The sequence below is a fragment of the Equus asinus genome, chromosome X, assembly GCF_041296235.1.
Source record: "Equus asinus isolate D_3611 breed Donkey chromosome X, EquAss-T2T_v2, whole genome shotgun sequence".
In the NCBI taxonomy this organism is placed as follows: domain Eukaryota; kingdom Metazoa; phylum Chordata; class Mammalia; order Perissodactyla; family Equidae; genus Equus; species Equus asinus.
In genome coordinates this window covers 119,628,128-119,647,548 of record NC_091820.1, presented here as the reverse complement: position 1 = coordinate 119,647,548, position 19,421 = coordinate 119,628,128, and the positions used below count along the sequence as shown (strand labels likewise).

Genomic DNA, 19,421 nt, shown 5'->3' with positions numbered 1-19,421 from the left:
CATGTGTTCAAACACTTGTTTTCCAAACATTTGTTCCTTTTCACCTACCTGTGAATTATCTTCTTTTCTTTGAAGTCCTTGACTCTCCCCACCCCTAACTTCTTCTCTTGTCTTTAGCTGAGAACGGTATTTAGGGTGAGAGCATCAGTCATTTTGGCGAGTTACTCAGTTTTCCTGGGTTTCTCCCATGTTTACATGTTATTAAAATTTGTTTTTCTCCTGTTAATCTGTCTCATGTCAATTTAATCCTTAGACCAGGCAGAAGAACCTAGAAGCGTAGAGGAAAATTTCTTCCTCCCCTGCAGGATTTACACAAACCTAGATGGTATAGCCTGTTACACACCTAGCCTATATGGTACTAATCTTATGGGAACACCATCGTATATGTGGTCTGTCATTGACCAAAACATCATTATGCAGTACATGACTATACAGGCAGAGAGAGAAAAAGAATGAAAGAAAGACATAGAAAAACAAAAACCAAAATAAACAAATTGACCTTTAAAATGGATGAATCAGTAAGAAAAAGAGGAAAATAAAAAGAGATGAATATGAGAGTAAGAGGGGAGTTTGAAAAGATTAGTCTGTAAGAAAATCAAATATACTTTTTTCTGTGTGTGATATAAAAAGTAGATGTCAGTTTAAAAATACAGTAAAATAAAAATTAATGATTACTAGATAGCTGAGTGGGTGTACTGGTAGATGATAGTTTTAAAAAGAGGAACCAGTAAAAAATAGTATAAGAAAAAAAGAGAAAGGAAGGAGGAAGGGAAGAAAGGAAAGATGTCAGGCAGGCAGAGAAGGACAAAGGGAGAAGGCAAGGGATCAAGAAAGAGAAAGAGAATAAAAGAACAAAGGAACAAAGAATGAAAAGGAAGAAAATGAAGTTTAAATCAGACTAGTGAGTAGGAAGTAGAGAAAAATAAAAAGAATGTGAGAGAGTGGTGGAGGAGTTTGAAAAGAAATCAGGTATGAAGATCAAGTACAATTGTGGAGCATAGGGGGATATTCAAAAAGTAAAATTAAGTTAAAAGTAAAGTGAAATGAAGATGGATAAATAAATAGGTAGAAAGAAAGAATGGACCTTAAGAAGAGAAGTCATTTAAAAGCAGTATAAAAGAAGAAAGAGAGAGAGTTACAAAAGACAGAAGGAAAGAGAAAGTTTAAAAAGAGAAGCCCGTCAAAAAGAGTATAGGAAGAAGGGAGGGAGAGAAGAAGGGAGGAAATTAGTTTATAAAGGATGAGTCGGGGGCGAAAAGAATTACATAAACAAGGAGAGAGAGAAGGGAGTTTGGAAGGGAGGATACAGTAAGAAAATTAAGTACAATTGTGTGGGGTAGGGGAGAAATTTAAAAAGTAAAAGTCAGTACAAAAAGATAGTAAAATGAAGATAGATAGATGATTGACAGCTGGATAGGTAGCTAAGTAAGTATGAAGCTATGTATGTAGGTAGGTATATAGATATAAAAAGAAAGAGAGGGAGGGAGGAAGGAAGGACAGACTTTAAGTAGAAGCCAGTAAAATAGGCAATGCATCCAAGAAAGGGAGAGAGAGCTATAGGAGAGAGAAGGAAAGAAAAAAGTTTCAAAATGAAGAGCCAGTAAAAAGAGAGTGAAAGGAGGGAGGGAAGGAAGAAGGAAAAAGACAGAGAAACAGAAGTTTAAAAGGGATGAGACTAGAAAAAGTACTAAGATAACAAAGGAGAGACAATGTGAGAGAGAGACAGAGAAGTTTGAAAAGGAGTAGCTAGTAAGAAAATTAAGTACAATATGGAGCGCAGAAAGCAAAAGAGCCATCTAAAAAAGAAGTCAGTTTAAAAATACATTGAAATTAGATAGATGGATCAATCAATACATACATACACACTTACATACATCTGTTGATACACAGATGCATACAGAGCTGATTTTTAAAAGGACAAACCCATAGTAAAGACAGGACAAAAAATAATGTGAGAAGAAAGAGGAAAAAATTTTTAAAGTAGCCAATATAATGAGAGTAAAAGAAATTGAGAAGAAAGGGATGGAAGGAGGGGTGGACAAAGAGAAGGAAGGGACAGGGAAAAAAAGAATTTTATAAGGGAAGAGTCTCTGGGAAAAGGAGTAACAAAAAGAATGTGAACATGAGTGACAGTGAGAGGATGCTGACAAGGAGAAGGTAGTGGGAAGATTAAGTACAGTCATGGACAGGAGAGAGAGATCTAAAAAGTAGTTAACAAATACAGTAAAATAAAGATAGATAGGAAGATTAGATAGATAGGGAACAGATTTAAAAAATAGAAGCCAGTAAAAATGGCAGTACATAAAAAGAGAGTTGCAGAAGAGAGAGAAAAAATTTTTTTTTGAGCAGAGCTTTTTAAAAACTATAAGGGAGAAGATGAGGAGGGAGGAGGGACAGAGAGGAGGGATGAAAGAGAAAAAGTTTAGAGATGAGTCTGTAGGAAAGAGTTAATTAAAGAAGGAGAGAGTATGTGAGAGTAAGAGGGAGGAGTCAGTAAGCATATCTGGTACAACTGTGTGGTGTGGGAGAGATTTAAAAAGTAGAAGTCATTAAAAAGACACTAAAATAAACATAGATGATTTATAGCTAGATAGTGAGGTATATGGATACGTACAAAGGAAGATACGTGATTGACTGAAAGAAAAGAAAGGAGATAGATAGAAAACTAGATAGGTAGGTAGATAGATAGATTCATACATACATACACACATATAGAAAGGACATTAACAGGCAGAAGCCAGTAAAAAAAAAAAAATAGAAAGAGAGTTAGAAAGAGAAATGAAAGGAAAGAAAAAGGTTTTAAAAGAGAGTAAAAGAATGGAAAGAAAACAAAGGAGGGACAGATAAGGGAGAGACAGAGGAGGGAGGGAAGGAAGCAGAAAGAGTGAGAAGGGAATGAAGGAAGGTGGAGGGAGGAAGGGCATTGAGGGAGAGGATGGAGAAAGGAAAGAAAAACATTAATAACGAAAGAAACAAGAGAAGGAAGGAAATATGAAGAGGGCAAAGAGAGGGAGGAAGGAAGAAACAAAGAAAGGAAGTAGACAGATGAAAGGAAGAAAGGGGGCTGGAAAGAAGAAGTTCTGAGGTGAGTTCCTAGGAAATAGGAAAAAATAAAAAGAAAAAAATGTGAATGTGAGATGACAGTGAGAGGATGTTGAAAAGTAGGAGGTAGTGAAAAATTAAGTACAGTTGTGAAAAGCAGCCTGAGAGAAAGAGATCTAAAAAGATGAAGTAAGATAACAAATACAGTAAAATAAAATAAGTACAGAGATACATAGATACATAGATTAAAAAAAGACTAGACTTTAAAAGTAGAGGCCAGTAAAAAAAAAAAAGGACTGTAAAAATAGATAAATAGAAGGCATTGTAGAACAGAGAAAGAAAGGAAAAAAGTTTAAAAGAGAAGCAGGTAAGAAAGAGTTTAGGAAGGGAGGAAAAGATGGAAGGAAGGGGAAAGAAGGGATGGAGGGAGGGAAGGAGAAAGAAAATTTTGAAAGGGATGAGGCTAGGAAAATTGATAAAATTAAAAAAGTAGCAGAGTGTGAGAGTAGGAGACACAGAGAGGAGTTTAAAGCAGGAGTTACTGTGAAAATTAGGTACAAGTGAAGAAGGCAGGGAGAGAAAGAAAGATCTAAAAAGAAGTAAAAAATAGAGTAAAATAAAGGTGGGTAAATTGATGACAGCTATGCAGTAGGTAGGTGGATAGAAGATAGATAGATACATAGATAGATGGATAGGATTTCAAATAGGAGAAACCAGTAGTAAGATAGGACCAAAAATATAGAAAATGAGAGGGAAGGAAAGAAATTTTTAAAAGAAGTCAGTAAAAGTAGAAAGGAAGAAAGGAAGCGGGTAAGCAGAAGGAAAGAAGGAAGAAAAGTTTATACAGGATGAGTCAGTAAGGAGAAGAGTTACATAAAGGAAAAGGAACGTGAGAGTGTGAGGGAGGACCAGTAAGAAAATCAAGTACAGTTGTGTGGTGTGCGAGAGATTTAAAAAGTATAAGTCAGTAAAGAAAGACAGTACAATAAAGACAGAAAGAAAGATGATTGATTGCTGTATAGCTAGCCAGCCAGCTAGGCAGGTAGGTAGGTAGAAAGAACTGATTTTAAATAGGAGAATGTAGTAGTAAAGACAGGACAAAGAAGTATAAAGAAAGAGAGATGAAGGAAAGAAAAAAGTTTAAAAAGAGGAGTAGTAAAAAGAGAGAAAAAGAAGAATTAAAGAAAGGAGAGAGGAAGGAAGGAAAGAAAGAGGAGGGAGGGAGGAAGAAAAGAGGGATAAAAGGAGGAAGGAGGGAGGGGAAAGACAGGGAGAAATGAATGAAGGAAGACAGAAGGGAGAGATGCCAGGGCAGATGGATAGACAGAAGAAAGAAGGAGGCAGGAGAAAGGAAGAAAGAAATGAGGGAAGGAAGGATGAAGAAAGCAAAAGGGAGGGAAGAGAGAAGAAGGAAGGAAGGTTTGCATGCAGGCAGGGAAAGAAGAGAGAAAGAGAGACAATGAAAGAAATAGAATAAGAAAAGATAAAGGGTATGAGCAAGGAAGGGAGGGAGGGAAGGAAGGTAGAGTGGAGGGCAGAGAGATCTAAAGAGAAGTCAGTTAAAAATAAAGATGGATGGATGGATGAAAACTAGGTAGGTAGGTAGACAGGGTTTTATAAGGAGGGCCTGGTACAAGAGATAATATTAAAAGATAGGAAGAGAGAGAGTGAAGGGAAAAAAGTTTACAAGGGGAACCAATAAAGAAAGGAGTATAACAAGAATAGAGGCAAGAAGGGAGGAAAGGAGTAGGAAGAAAGAGAAGGAAGGGAGGGATGAACTGAGGATGTAAGGAAGGGAGGAGGTATGGAGGAGGTAGGGAAGGAAGGCAGAAGTGCCGGCTCACAAAGAAAAGACAAAGAAATCCAGAGGGAGAGAGTGAAAGGAGTAAGAAGGAGACATAGAGACAGGTAATGAAGGTAGAAAGGTGGAAGGAAGGGAGAGAGGGAGGGAGGGAGAAAGGGAAGGAGAGATGGAGAAAGGGATGATGGAAAGAAAGTAGAAAAGAAGGAAGAAAGAAAAGTAGTTTATAAATGATGAATCAGTAGGGAAAAGAGTTAAATAAAAGAGAATAAGAAAATGTGAGAGAGAAGGCCAATAAGAAAACGAGGTACAGTTTTGTGTGATGGGGAGGAGATTTAAAAAGTAGTAGTCAATATTTTTTAAAAGACAGTAAAATAAAGAATGATAGACACCTGGGGTAGGGGGAGAGAACAGACTTTAAAAGGCATAAGCCAATATAAAAGACCATACAAAATAGATGTAAAGAGTTAGAACAAAAGAAATAGAGATGAGGGGGGCCGGCTCCGTGGCCGAGTGGTTAAGTTCACACGCTCCGCTGTGGCGGCCCAGGGTTTGGATCCTGGGCGTGGACATGGCACCGCTCGTCAGGCCACGTTGAGGCGGTGTCCCACATCCCACAAGTAGAAGGACCTGCAACTAAGATATACAACTATGTACCGGTGCGGGGGGAGGGGGGGTGGGAAATAAAGCAGGAAAAAAATAAAAAAAGGAAGATTGGAAACAGTTGTTAGCCCAGGTGCCAATCCTTAAAAAAAAAGAAAGAAAGAAATAGAGATGAAAAGAAAAATCTTTAAGAACAGAAGCCAGTAAAAAAAAAGAAAAAGAATGGAAGGTATGAATGAGGGAAGGAAGAGAGGGAGGAAGGAATGGAAGAAGGCAAGAGTGAGGGAGAGATAAAGGGATGAAGGAAAGAAGGGAAGGAAGGAACAGAGAAAGAAAGACAGAGAGGAGGACAGTGAATGAAATGGAGCTAGAAAAGACACAGAAAAAGGCTGTTAAAGGAAGAAGAAAAGAAGGAAGGGGCAAGACAGAAAGGAGGAAGTGAGAAGGAAGAAAGTTGTTCAAAGTGATTAGTCTGTAGGAAAGAGTAAAACAAAAGAAATGAAGGAGAATGTGAGAGAAGAGACAGAGGTTTAAAAAGGAGCAGCTAGTAAGAAATTTAAGCACAATTGTGGACAGTGGGGAAAGAAATCTAAAAAGAAGTCAGTTAAAATCTAACAGTGAAATAAGATGGATGAACGACAGTTAGATAGGAAGGCAGGTAGATAGGTGGGTAGGTGTATAAAATATAAATAAAACCATAGATAGGTGATAGATAAATGATGGATGGATAGATAAATAGATAGATGGATAAAAAGAACTTATTTTAAAAAGGAGAATCCAGTAAAAAAAAGTCAGTGCATAAGATAGTAAAAGAGTTAGAAAGGGAAAGAAGAAATGAAAAACGTTTTTAAAAGGGGCCAGTACAGGGGCCAGCCCGGTGGCGCAGCAGTTAAGTGCGCATCTTCTGCATCGGCGGCCCGGCGTTCACCACTTCGGATCCTGGGTGTGGACATGGCACTGCTTGGCACGCCATGGTGTGGTAGGCGTCCCACATATAAAGTAGAGGAAGATGGGCACGGATGTTACCTCAGGGCCAGTCTTCCTCAGCAAAAAGAGGAGGATTGGCAGCAGTTAGCTCAGGGCTAATCTTCCTTGAAAAAAATAAAAATAATAAAAAATAATAATAAAAGGGGCCAGTACAAAGAGAGTAAAAGAAAGAGAGAAGATGGGTAAGATAGGATAAAGTAGAGTAGGGTAGGGTAGGATGGGATAGGATAGGGTAGGGTTGGGTAGGATAGGGTAGGATAGAATAGAGTAGGGTAGGGTAGGGTGGGATAGGATAGAGTAGGATGGGATAGGATAGGGTAGGATGGGATAGGGTAGGAAGAGAGGAAGGCAGGCAGGCTTGCAGACAGGCACAGAGGAGAAATAGAAATACAGAAAGGGAACAAGAAAAAGACATAAAGAAATGGAATAAGAGGAGGAAAGAATGAAGGAAGGGAGGAGGAAACATGAAGAGAAGACGTTTAAAATGGGATAATTTGTAAGAAAATGTAAAATAGAGAAAAATAGAATGAGAGACAGAAAAGAGAAAGAAAAAGGAAAGAGTCAAAGACAGAAAGAGAGGAAGAATGTTTCACAAGCAGGAAGGAACCAGTAAAAATAAAGTGCACAAAAAAGATAAAAGAAAAAAGAGAAAGTCATAGAAGGATAGAAAAGGAAGGAAAGAAATAGAGAACAAAAAATGAGAAAAGTTTAAAAATGAGAAGCCTGTAAGAAGATTTTACATAATAGAGAAAGAAAAAGAAAAGTTTAAAAAAGAAGAGCCAATAATAAATTTGACATAGACATAAAAAAAGAATGAATAAGAAAAGACTACAAAAATGATAGTGTTAGAGAGAAAGGAAAGAGGAAAATAAAGATGTTTAACAAGGAAGAGTTAATAAGAAATGCCACTGCAAAACCAGTGGAACACAGGGAGAAAGTGAATGAAATAAGTTCTAAAAGGAGGAGCAAATAAGAAAACATAGTGCCAAAAAAGAATGAAATAATGGCAATGGAAGTGAAAGAGAGAGGAGGAAGGGATGAAGAAGGAAGAAGGAAGAAAGGAAGGAAGAGAGGGATGGAAGGAGGTAGTAAAGAAAGTGAAGAATTTTAAAAAGGGATGAGGCTGGGGAAAATGGCAAGATAAAAAAGCAGGAGAATGTGAGAGTGAGAGACACAGAGGAATTTAAAAGGAGAGGCTGCGGTGAAAATTAAGTGCAATTGCACAGGGCAGGGAAAAGGGGGGATCTAAAAAGAAGTGAGTTAAAACTAGAGTCAAATAAAGATGTATAGATTGATGACAGCTAGGTGATTAGATAGATAGAATACAGATATATAGATAGATAGGCTTTCAAAAAAGGAGAATCCAGTAGTAAGACAGGATGAAAAATATAGAAAGTGAGAGAAGGGAGAAAGTTCTTAAAAGGAGCTAGTAAAAGAAGGAAGGGAGGGTAGAAGCAAGGAAAGAACAGAGGAAGCAGAAGAAAAAAGGGAGAAAGAACAGTTAATAAAAGTTGAGTCAGTAGGGAAAAGAGTTATATAAAGAAGGAGAAGGAATGTGAGAGAGAGAAAGGACCAGTAAGAAAATCAAATACAATTGTGTGGCGTGTGTGTGATTTAAAAAGTAGAAGTCAGTAAAATAAAGACAGAAAGATAATTGATAGCTGCATAAATAGCCAGCCAGCCAGGTAGGTAGATAGGTAGAAAGAACTCATTTTTAAAAGGAGAAGGCAATAGTAAAGATAGAAAAGAAAAAGGCGTAAAGTAAGAGAGAGGGGGAAAGGGAAATTTTAAAAAGCTGTAGTAAAAATAAAGTAAAAGAAGAATGGAAGGAAGGAGGGAGGGAGGAAAGAAGAAAAGGGGAAGGAAGGAAGAAGAAAGAGGGATGAAAGGAGGAAGGTGACAGGAAGGGATGGAAGGAGGGAGAAACAAATGAAAGAAGACAAGAGGCAGAGGATGGGGTGGATGGATAAAAAAGGAAAGAGGGAGGTAGGAGGAAGGAAGAAAGAAATGAGGAAAGGAAGAAAGGACAAGGGAGCAGGTGATAGGGAGGAAGGAGGGAGGAAAGAAAGAAAGAAAAGAGAGGGAGAGAGGAAGGGAGGTATGCATGCACGCAGGCAGGAAAAGAAGAGAGAAAGACAGAGACCATGAAAGAAATGGAGTGAGGAAAAAAGAGAGTAGGAAGGAAAGGAGGGAGGAAGGGAAAGGAGGAGGGAGGAAGTGGAGAACAGAGAAAGAGAGATCTAAAAAAGAAGTCAGTTAAAATACACTGAAATAAAGATGGGTGGATAGATGACAGCTAGCTAGTTTGGTAGGCTGATAGGTAGGTTGATGGATAGATAGGTAAGTAGACAGGATTTCATATGGAAAGACCTTGGTAAAAAAGACAATATTAAAAAGATAAAATGAGAGAGAGTGAAGGAAAAAAAATAGTTTAAAAGAGGAACCAGTGGGGAAAAAAGGATATAAGAGGAAGGGAGGGAAGGAGGGAGGAATAGGGGGAGGGAAGAAAGGAGTAGGAAGGAAGGGAGAGAGGAAAGGAGGAAGGATGTAAGCAAGGCAGGAGGTAGGGGGAGGAAGGGAGGGAAGCAGGAAGGAAGGCAAAAGTGTAGGCTCACAAAGAAAGGACAAAGAAATCCAGAGGGAGAGAACATGAAAGGGTAAGGAGGAGACATAGAGACCGGTAATGAATGCAGAAAGATAGAAGGTAGGTAAAAAGGGAGGAGGAAGGAAAGAAAAAGAAGACTTTTTAAAGGGGTGAGGTTAGGAAAATAGTAAAATTAAAAAGAAGGGAGAATGTGAAAGTGAGAGAGAAGTTTAAGAGAAGGAGCTAGTAAGAAAATTAAGCACAGTGTGGAGGACAAGGAGAAAGATCTAAAAGAAGTCAGATAAAAATTGAAATAGATAGAAGGATGACAGCTAGATGGTAGCTAGGTAAGTAGGTAGACAGACATAGATAGATAGATAGATAGATAGATAGATAGATAGATAGATAGATAGATAGATGCATGCATAGATAGATAGAAGTGATTTAAAAAGGGGGAAACTTGTAAAAAGTCAGTACATAAAAGAGAGTTAGAAAGGGAAAGAGAAGAAATGAAAAACTTTTTAAAAGTAGGCCAGTAAATAGAGAGTAAAAAAAAGAGAAGAGGATAGGATGGGATGGGATGGGATGGGGAGGGGAAAGGGAAGCAGGGGAGGGAAGGGAAGAGAAAGAGAGACGGAGGGAAAGGAATTGAAAGAGAAGTTTTAAAAGGAGAGCAGAAAAGACTTTTTTTTTTTTTGAAGAATGAGAGAATGTGCACAAGAGAAAGTTTTTAAAAGATGAGCTGATAAGAATAGTTAAAATGAGAGGGAGGAAGAAATGAAAAGTTTATGAAAGACGAGTCAGTAAAAAAAGCTCATAATTCAGTTCAGTGAAGTGATGAGGCTGTAACCTCTGCCTCTGGGATAACAAATCGCTTTAACAGCAATATTGCTCCCTCCATCTTCAACTGTTAACTTCTAATTCCAGTAGGAAGAAAGTTTCCGGTAGGCATCTTAAACAGTGCGCACCTCAAATGCTTCTTTTTTTCTGTTTTGCTGAGCAAGATTAGCCCTGAGCAAACATCTGTGCCAATCTTCCTCCACTTTATATGTAGGTCACCACCACAGCATGGATGAAGAGTGGTGTGGGTCCACACCCGGGATCCAAACCTGCAAACCTGGGCCACCAAAGTGGAGTGTGCCGAACTTAACCACTATGCCACAGGGCCGGCCCTTCAAATGCTTTTTGAAGAAGAAAATATAAAATAATTTATGTTCACAATATTACAGAAGTGACAGGAGAATGAAGATGTCTATTTTCCATGTGAAATTAACTTATGCCACTATAAGGTGGCTGTCATCTTCCACCATGTAGACACCAAGGGATGCACATCTTATAACTCTAATGAAAATCCAATTAGCACTCATACAGTTTGGACTCCTTTTGTCTATCTAAATGATTAGAAACAGGAACTGTAGGGGCCGGCCCCATGGACGAGTGGTTAAGTTCCCATGCTCTGCCTCGGCACCCTGGGGTTTTGCCAGTTCAGATCCTGGACGCAGACCTAGCACTGCTTTCAGGCCATGCTGAGGCAGCATCCCACATAGCAGAGCCAGAAAGACCTATGACTAGAATATATAACTATGTACTGGGGGGCTTTGGGGCGAAGAAGAAGAAGAAAAAAAGGAAGATTGGCAACATATGTTAGCTCAGGTGCCAATCTTAAAAAAAAAAAAAAGAAAGAAGCAGGAACTATAGTCACCTCTTTCACAGATGAGGTATATGTATATGGTTGCCTCTGCCAAGCTCTGAGACACAACCAAGAATTGTCATGGCCACTGTGGCCCACAGGGTCTCCAGCACAGTCATCACACTGGTCTGCATCCCCACACAGAGAAAAAGCCATGTTCCCTTTGGGCAGGATGGAAGGATGGAGTTTTTCCCTTTTCTCAGAAGATGACCATGTTCCCCCAAGTATAGCTTTAAGTAAACAAGATAATATTATAAAAGTGATTGTCCTGCCTCTCCATCACGTCTCTCCTAGGATTTCTCAGTCTTGCCACTACTGACATTTTGGGCTGGATAATTCTTTGTTGTGGGAACTGTCCTGTGCATTGTAGGATGTTTAGCAGCATCCCTGGCTTCTACCAAGATGCCAGGAGCAACCCCCCCCCCGCCACCACCACCATTTGTAACAACCAAAAATGTCTCCAGACATTTCCAAATGTCCCCTGAGGGACAAAATTGCCTCTTATGAACATCCACAATCTATCCTCTCCACTTCCTGCCCACAACACCATACATAGATTAGCATATGGCTCTCCTCCTACCGGGCATGAAAGGATAAGTAGAATCTATCTTGGATAACTGTGTCATCTATTTATTAAAAATAAATATTTTATTGTGTTTCTTTAAGTTTCTTCTGCTCAAATAAAGAAAATGAGTGATGCTACCAGTGACCAGAAATTTCACCATGGACAAAAACGTAATTAAAATGTTATGATTAGAAATACTAAAATAGTAATTTGTGGAATTGGGATTTGGTACTGACCTCTTCTGCTTATAATGCAGATAAATCCTCTATCCTTGTTATAAATGATAGATTTCGAGCAATGCTTGCCAACAGTGCTACAGCCTCTCTTGCCGTCCAGATTAGACTCCCTAATTAGTCAGTTCGTGTCACTCCCTCCACACGCCTATGAGCAGGGCGCCCACGTTTTGCAGCTGACAACTCTGCAAGCCCAGTTCATAGCCCTGTCTTCTCCACAACCCCTGCTCCTGATCTCATTATTGTACTTTTCCATTCCCAAACAAGATCCTGAGGCATTGTTTTAGCCCGTGCCTCACTGGCTGCTGCGGCCACTGCTGCCACTCCTTTCTCAACAGTTCAGCCTCCTAGGGAAGCTTTACTTGCATCTCATTTGTTTCACCTGGAGAATCATCCTTGCAGATTTCTGATTAGAGGTGCTACTGTTGTTTCTGAAGCCTGTGGCCCTAGGAACCTAGTATGACCACGACCCCGACCAATGCTCTTTCTCTAAACCCTGCCCTCCCTTAGGCTTTGGACTTCTAAGGCCTGAAGTAACTTCTGTCACTTCACTGGCAACAGAAATATTTTATTCTGCCACACATTTTTCTGCAGCAGTGGACTGTGCCGTCAGAGTTGTCCACTCTTGTTCCCCTGTTCTTTTAGAGCAGCCCGACCGAGTAGTAGCTGTTGTCATTTGAACACTTCAGCCTACTTCTTGAGTAGGCTTCTTTAGCTGTAGGATCAGCACTATTTGCTGGATCTAAGTGTCTTCCTTCCTTTTGCTTTCTGGCTCAGTCATTATTTTTCTAGCATACTCCTCTAGATTCGGCCTTTGTGGGGTCTCCAAAATCGCTCAGACTTTCAGGGAGCCTCCCCATCTTTCTGCTTCTTTCCTAAAGATGGTGTCCAGATGTCTGGGACAAGAGGTGTGGCTTATGTTCTGACTGCTCTAAATGTCAGCAGTATGGGCATCACCTAGGAGCTTATTGGAAATGCAGATTCTCAGGCCGCACCTCAGACCTACTGAATCAGAATCTGCATTTTCACAACATCCAAAGGGCTTTATATGCACATTAAAGACTGGGAAACACTGGCTTCCATGACCTCACGGAGGTAAAATAAAGTCAGGGTGCTTGGATGAAATGTCTTCTGCCTCCTCTGGTCTCCAGAGAGATGCCCTTATCTCCACTGAGGTAGTGCTTGGCCTGTTGGCATTCACAGTTGAAGTTGGCCATCCGTGCACTGACTCACAGTCTGGTCTCACTGGGCTTAGTAGGGACCTCTGGCTTTCCCATTCCACGTCAATTCCGGCTGGCTGCTCCATAACTCTCACAGTGGAGCCCTCTCACCTCCACCACAGTGACTTCCCTTGGCAAGCTCCCCAGCTAGACTCTCAGCCCTTTCTGGGCCATGTGTACACCACATGGGAACCAAGAATGGCTTAAGAAAGCAAAACCTCAAGGGGAAACAGGGAGAGGTTGGTAAAAGGAAACAAATTTTCAGCTATAAGATGAAGAAGGTCTGAGGGTCTAATGTATAACATGGTGACTATAGTTGGTAATACTGTATCGCATAATTGAAATTTGCTAAGGGAATAGAACCTAAATGTTTTCAGCAACAATAACAAAAAAAGATAATTATGTGAGGTGATGGATGTGTTAATTAACTAAATTGGAGGAATCCTTTCACAATGTATAAATATATCAAATATATTTATATATTGATATATATAAATATATCAAATCATCATGATGTACACTTTAACTATCTTACAATTTCGTATGTCAATGATACCACAATAAAGCTGACATTAAAAAAAAAGAAAAAGAAAAAGAAAGCAAAACCTCAGAGACAGCCTTGCTCTACCTGACCACACTGTATTACAAAGTTTCTTGGGCATGCTCCAGGTGAGGAGGAGCAGGCAAAGGTGAGGAGGTAGCCTAAGAGATCTCTTTCTAGAGTCCTAAATGAAAAGCAGAGCAATAGTTCTTCTTTTCTCTCCATGTTATCTGAAGCAACCAAGGCCCAAAATAAGGAAAATGTGAAGCCCCATCTGATGTCTTTGCTCTCCAGCCTCTCCATCACCCTTCCATTTTCCCACCATCTCAGAGCTGCTAAGGAGTGGACTTTTTCCCTCCAATTTTCTTTAAGTCGTATCCTCCTCCTTCCTGAGCCCAGATAACTCTTATTGGCGGGCTAGGGTCTCTCCAGTACACTAAGGGAGAATTTTCTGAGCTAAGTATTCCAGGCTGTTGCTACACAAAAAGGAAGATAAAATTTAGGGAAATTCTTGAGACAATTGCAAGGCTCGCAAGGCGTACTGTCTTGGTTGTGTCATCCTATTTTTGGATGACAGTTCTGAATATTACCTGGGTGTTTATCGTGGCATTCTTCCTGTTAACAATTCTAACCTCCCCTGCCCTAGCTCCATCCCCAGCCAGGTGGATGCCTATGGAAGACTAGGGCAGAGGTCTTGTACTTAGGGGGTCAAAAATGAGAAAATAATATAAAATTTTGAAACAGTAGCTGTTACATAATGGCTCTTTCATATCTGTCAAGCCCCAAAAGTGAGCACAACAAAAGATGGGTCTCCAGACCTAGATCTAGAAGGCATGCTCACTGTAAAAAAAATGTAAAATATAGAAAAATATGTAATATATATAATGCGACAACCTAATAAACATGGGCCAAAGGCATGAACAAACATTTTACTGAAGACATACAGATGGCAAATAAGCACATGAAAAGCCATTTAACATTATTAGTCATTAGAGAAATACAAATTAAACCACAATGAGATACCACTACACATGCAGTTAAATGTCTAGAATTTAAACAACTGACCATACCAAGAATTTGCAAGGACGTGAAGCGACTAGAACTATCTGACACTGCAGGTAGGAACATAAAATGATACCACCACTGTGGAAAACAGTTTGGCAACTGAAATTAAACTTACATCTACCATATGATTCAGCCATTCCACTCCTAGGTATGTGCGCAAGAGAAATGAAAATATATGTGCACGTAAAGACTTGTACATCAATGTTCATAGCAGCACTATTCATAATAGCCAAAAAACTGGAAAAAACAGAAATGCCCTTCAGCGGGGAAATGGATAAACTATAGTACATCCATACTATGAACTATTACTCAGTAATAAAAAGGAATAAACTATTAATACAGGTATTAATACTATTAATAAACTACTATTATACAATAAAATACTATTAATATTGATAATCTCAAAAGTAATTATGCTGAATGAAGGAAGCCAGACCAAAAAGAAAAAGAGTACATCCTGTTTGATTCCTTTTATAGCAAACTCTAGAAAGTGCAAACTAATTTATAGTGACAGGAGATCAGCGGTTGCCTGGAGAACAGAGGTGGAGAGAGGGACAAACTATAAGGGGGTACAAGGAAACCTTTGGGGGTGATGGAAATGTCTATCTTTATTGCAGTGATGGTTTCATGGGTTTATACATATGTCAAAACTGAACAAATAGTACATTTTAAATATGTGCAGTTTATTGTACTTCAATATATTTCAATAAAGGTGTTTAAAAATTACGTGATTTCTCTTTCATTTACTTTTAGGATCAACTCACCATTCTCATGGTTTTGTAAAGCTTCCTGCCAAAAAATCAACCTCATCACCTCCTCGGCATGACGTACAGAGTAACACACCAGAACAAAAGGTAGAAAGTTGTATGTCTCAGATGCTTTGTGTTGATAATTAATTTATCTAGTTAACTTATATTTCTATGGGATATCCCCTTCACTGACATGGCACTGACCGGTCAGAGATAATGGGGTCCTACACAAGTGTGAAGCCTCTCTCTGGCAGAGAAAGTTCTAAGTCAGCTTCCTGCTAAATGTACCATGTAGTTTAGCAGAAACTAACTTAAATATTTGATTATGAAGATGATGCTAGCTAACGTTTATTGAGATCTTACCGTGGGCCAGGTCCTGTGCTAAGCTAGAAGGAAGGGAAAAGAGGGAAAGTAGATGACCTAAGATGGAAAGATGTAAAAGACATCATCGCTGCTCTTGAGGACTCACTGTCAGGGAACAGACACACACAGTAAAATTTGTTTACAGTAAAATGAGAGGACAGTTTTGATTTGTACAAAATGCTGTGGGAGCACAGAAGATTTAGATACTAGACTTGCCTAGACAAGTCTGAAAATAAACAGGCTTTATTAAAGGAGGGATTAATTGGATTAGGTCTTGAAATGTGAGTGGGAAGTTTCCAGATGAATACACGTGAGGATATAGTGAGGCAGTATTGCAGGCAGATGTTCAAGTGTTAAGTGAAAGCAGGGAAGTGCGAGCCAGCAAAGCCAGGGTAGTACAGGAGAGGAGATTGAAAAGGGAGGTTGAACCCAGAGCTTTGTATATCTTGTTGAGTTATGAATTTATCCTCTCAGTTGTAGGCAGCCATTGCATACTTTTGAGTGCAGATATGAAATAAGAATGATTTGGGTTTTAAAAAGACAATCTGTTTGCAGTGTGTGAGATAGATATCTAGAGAGAAGAGATTAGAGGCAAGATAGTTTTGAGACTACTGGGATGGTCCAGATAAAAATGATAAGGGCCCAAACTAAGGCAGTGGCAATGAGGGTGAACCAGAGGCCTCAGATTTAAGATATTTCAGAGTCAGACTATGTCCGAATTTGGTGACTCAATAGATGTGCGGATCCAGAGGGAGGGAGATGATGATGATGATGATGATGATGATGATGATGATGATTTAACTTTTGTGTATATGTTTTCTTGAAGTGGGATGTCTTTTCTCTCTGCTCCCATAGTGCTCAGGCTTAGCTCTATCTCAGAACTCATTATACTGTATCATATTTGTCTGTCTTTTCTACTGGATGATAAACTTCTGGAGGTCAGGAATTATATATCTTATTTCAGTTCCAAGCAGTGTGCTCAATAAGCACTAGAGTGGGTTGGATTGGTCTTATCTGAAATAAATGGAACAACACAAAGCTTTCTAGAATGGAGGACTGGATAGATTGTTATGCCTTTAACCAAAATATGGAAGACAGAGAAGGAGCAAGTTTGGAAAGATGGGTGTACATAGGTACATGATAAGCTTCATTTTGAACTAGTTAAGTTTAGGTACCTGTAAGAGATATCCAGTAAGAGGCTGCTAATATGTGTTAGCATTGAGACCAGAGCTTAAGAGAGAGGTAGGGGATGGGGAGAAAGAGATGCTACTGTATTAATTTGATTGCTCCAGAGTCAGCAAAAGTCTCTTTTAGAAGTTTAATTACTAATGAATATCTTTTTTCTTGAATGTTAAACCATACAGAAAGATAAAGAAATGACTAAAACATCACACCCTTTACATTATGGAGGTAAGAAAAAGAACAATATTTATAATTGTTCTGTTATCTTTCAGTTAAATAATTATAGTTTTGTCATATAGTTTTCCAAGTTATGCTTTTTCCCCCTGATTATAAAATCTGATTACTTTGATAAAGGAAGATATAAAAATTATTCATGATTGTAAATGTTAGTATCCCACATTTTTGAGTGATTGCTGGGTGAACAGGCCCTTCGGACTTTGCAAAGCATGGGTTAGTTGGAGTCCCCGCTGTGGTTGCCTACACTGATAGGTAGAGTCAGTTCCTGACATACTGCGATTTGGGAATCCCAGTGCTGAGAATTCTCCCCAGGAAGGTCTCTACCCTCTAATGCCGTCCTTTCTCCCCAGACATAAAAATATATCCCGTTTCCCATTTCCCCAGGGCTGGGCTAGAGGTTAGTTTAGTCTCTGTTACTCTCTGTAAAAGATTGCCATGCATATTGTACACACACACTGAGAGCACTGGCACATCTCCACCTGGGTGGCCAACAAGCACCTCATCTAATATGCACAAAACAAATTCATCATCTTCTTGTCACCCCAAAACCTGTTCTCTGCCCCTCCTAATTTTATGCAGGCACAAAACCTGAGTCGCCTTTGAATCTTTCCTATTGATCATATTCTACATCCAAAAGTTGCTACATTCTGTCCAATCTACCTCCTTAAACTCTCTCATAACCTTCCCTTCCTTTCCATTCATGCCACCCCTATCTTTAACTACTGCAATAATTTATCTCCAATCTCTTCTTCATCCTGTTAATCTTTCCTACATTTTGCTGTGAATGTAATCTTCCCCTAAACAACTATGGCTGTATAATTCCTCTACTTAAACATCCTTGGTGGTTCCCCCCTGCCTGCTATACAAAGTGCAGAACAGTTCATTCAAGGGCAGGGGAGTGGTGGGAAATTAAGCTGACAAAGTAACTTAGAACCAGAGGTTAGGGAGTTCAGGCTTGTCCCTGAGGGCAGTGGTGAGCCACTGGAAGTTTGTAGACAGAGGACTTCAAAAAAGGTGTCTCATATTTGGAGATACTGCCTTAACTTGCATAAATAAATACATGCTTGACTATGGTAATTCTAGACATTATGGCAACCCAGCAAAGAGAATTACATCATCTTTTCATATTTAAAGGCACCTCTTCTTTCCCCCAGGAATTAAAAGTACCTCATCTCAAGCTCCAGATGGTGCTGATAAAACAAAAGATGTCCCCAGACACTCTCCACAGGATATTCTGCAACAAGAGGCAAGTAACATTTCTTTTGTCCCAGATACAGACAGAACAAATGAAGTATGAAATTATTGTCAAGATTGGTATAACACAGTTTCCTTCATTAAATGACAATACAGAACAGCCTTATTCCCTGAAATTAACCACCCTGTAGTAAGATTTTATAAAAATTGAAATGTGAACCCACAGTAATAATCCTTTGCTACTTCAGACTTCCGATACTCATGGCTATCAGTTATGTTGGTGTTGCCATACTGTAAATTGTAGGGAATATCAATAACAAGTTGTAAGGTAGTGAAAGAAAAGTGGTGAGCTCGAGATTTTTAATGTGCTAAACAGATCCAAAATTTGAATGTTATATTTGCCTCAATTCTTAATAGAGATTTACCAGAAGCAACTTGAGTGTTCCCACTTAGCCCTTAGGTTATAGGGTTCCTAAACGATGAGCTTCAAGAGTGTCAAGGTACATACACCTGTGTCCTGCGGAGGAAGCAACAAATTGGGCTTTTGTGAATCATGTCTCCTCTAGTGTCTATGGGTTGCGCAGAGACAGCCGTGCTGCCTCACCCTATCCCCTTCATGACCAGTGATCAGATGCTGGAAAGTTGGCAGCAGGCATTCAGCGTGCAGCCTCTGGTCACAACATAGATTGTTTCTGTGGGTGGCCAGCTTGTCATTATAAGAGTCAAATCCACATCCTTGACTCCATTAGCACTGTATTAACTGGCTCAGCTGTTCTAAAAAGTTAACATGGTTTGAAAGAGATGTCATCAAGCAGGAAATTCATTAAAGTCTTCCCAAATGAATTCTACACGACTGAGGTAGAAAGTGGCATCATTTGTCATGTCCTGTGTTAAATGAATAGTAAGTGATAGACTCAATTATGTATAACTGCTCAAATGTAGCATGTTAGCCATAATATGCTTCTTTGTGTAAACAAATATTTATGAAACACCTGCTGTGTACAGGGCAATGTGCTATTATGTTTACGTCCTTAATCAGTATGCTTAGTATCTGAAAAAGGAAACTTCTTAACTACCTTGAGATAGTTTAGTAATTCCACATCAGGAATTAATTCCTTTTTTCACCAGCCTCACTATAGAGCCAGAAAAAAAGTGTCCCCTGAATGTAACATGGATGGAAAACAATACTAAATACTTTACCAAAAAAAAGCCAATAAACAAATTTAGACCATCTGTTTTTAAAGGAGGCTTTAAAATATATTGGGCAATATGAATACATCAAATGGTCACAACTACCTAATTTATTGTGAGAAATAGCATGACCACTTTTATTACAATAGAATATGATACTATTTTGCAGCTTAT

The 19,421-nt window shown here is 39.2% G+C and overlaps 1 protein-coding gene across 1 annotated transcript in view; it reads left to right on the top strand.

Moving 5' to 3' along the window:
- Positions 1-19,421, top strand: part of LOC106838738 (fibrous sheath-interacting protein 2-like) — an 85,314-nt gene that overhangs the window by 12,968 nt on the left and 52,925 nt on the right. The window contains exons 9-12 of the mRNA XM_070501786.1: positions 11,374-11,442; positions 15,085-15,185; positions 16,808-16,853; positions 18,017-18,108. Coding sequence (XP_070357887.1) covers positions 11,374-11,442; positions 15,085-15,185; positions 16,808-16,853; positions 18,017-18,108 — 308 coding nt within the window. The remainder of the gene's footprint in view (positions 1-11,373; positions 11,443-15,084; positions 15,186-16,807; positions 16,854-18,016; positions 18,109-19,421) is intronic.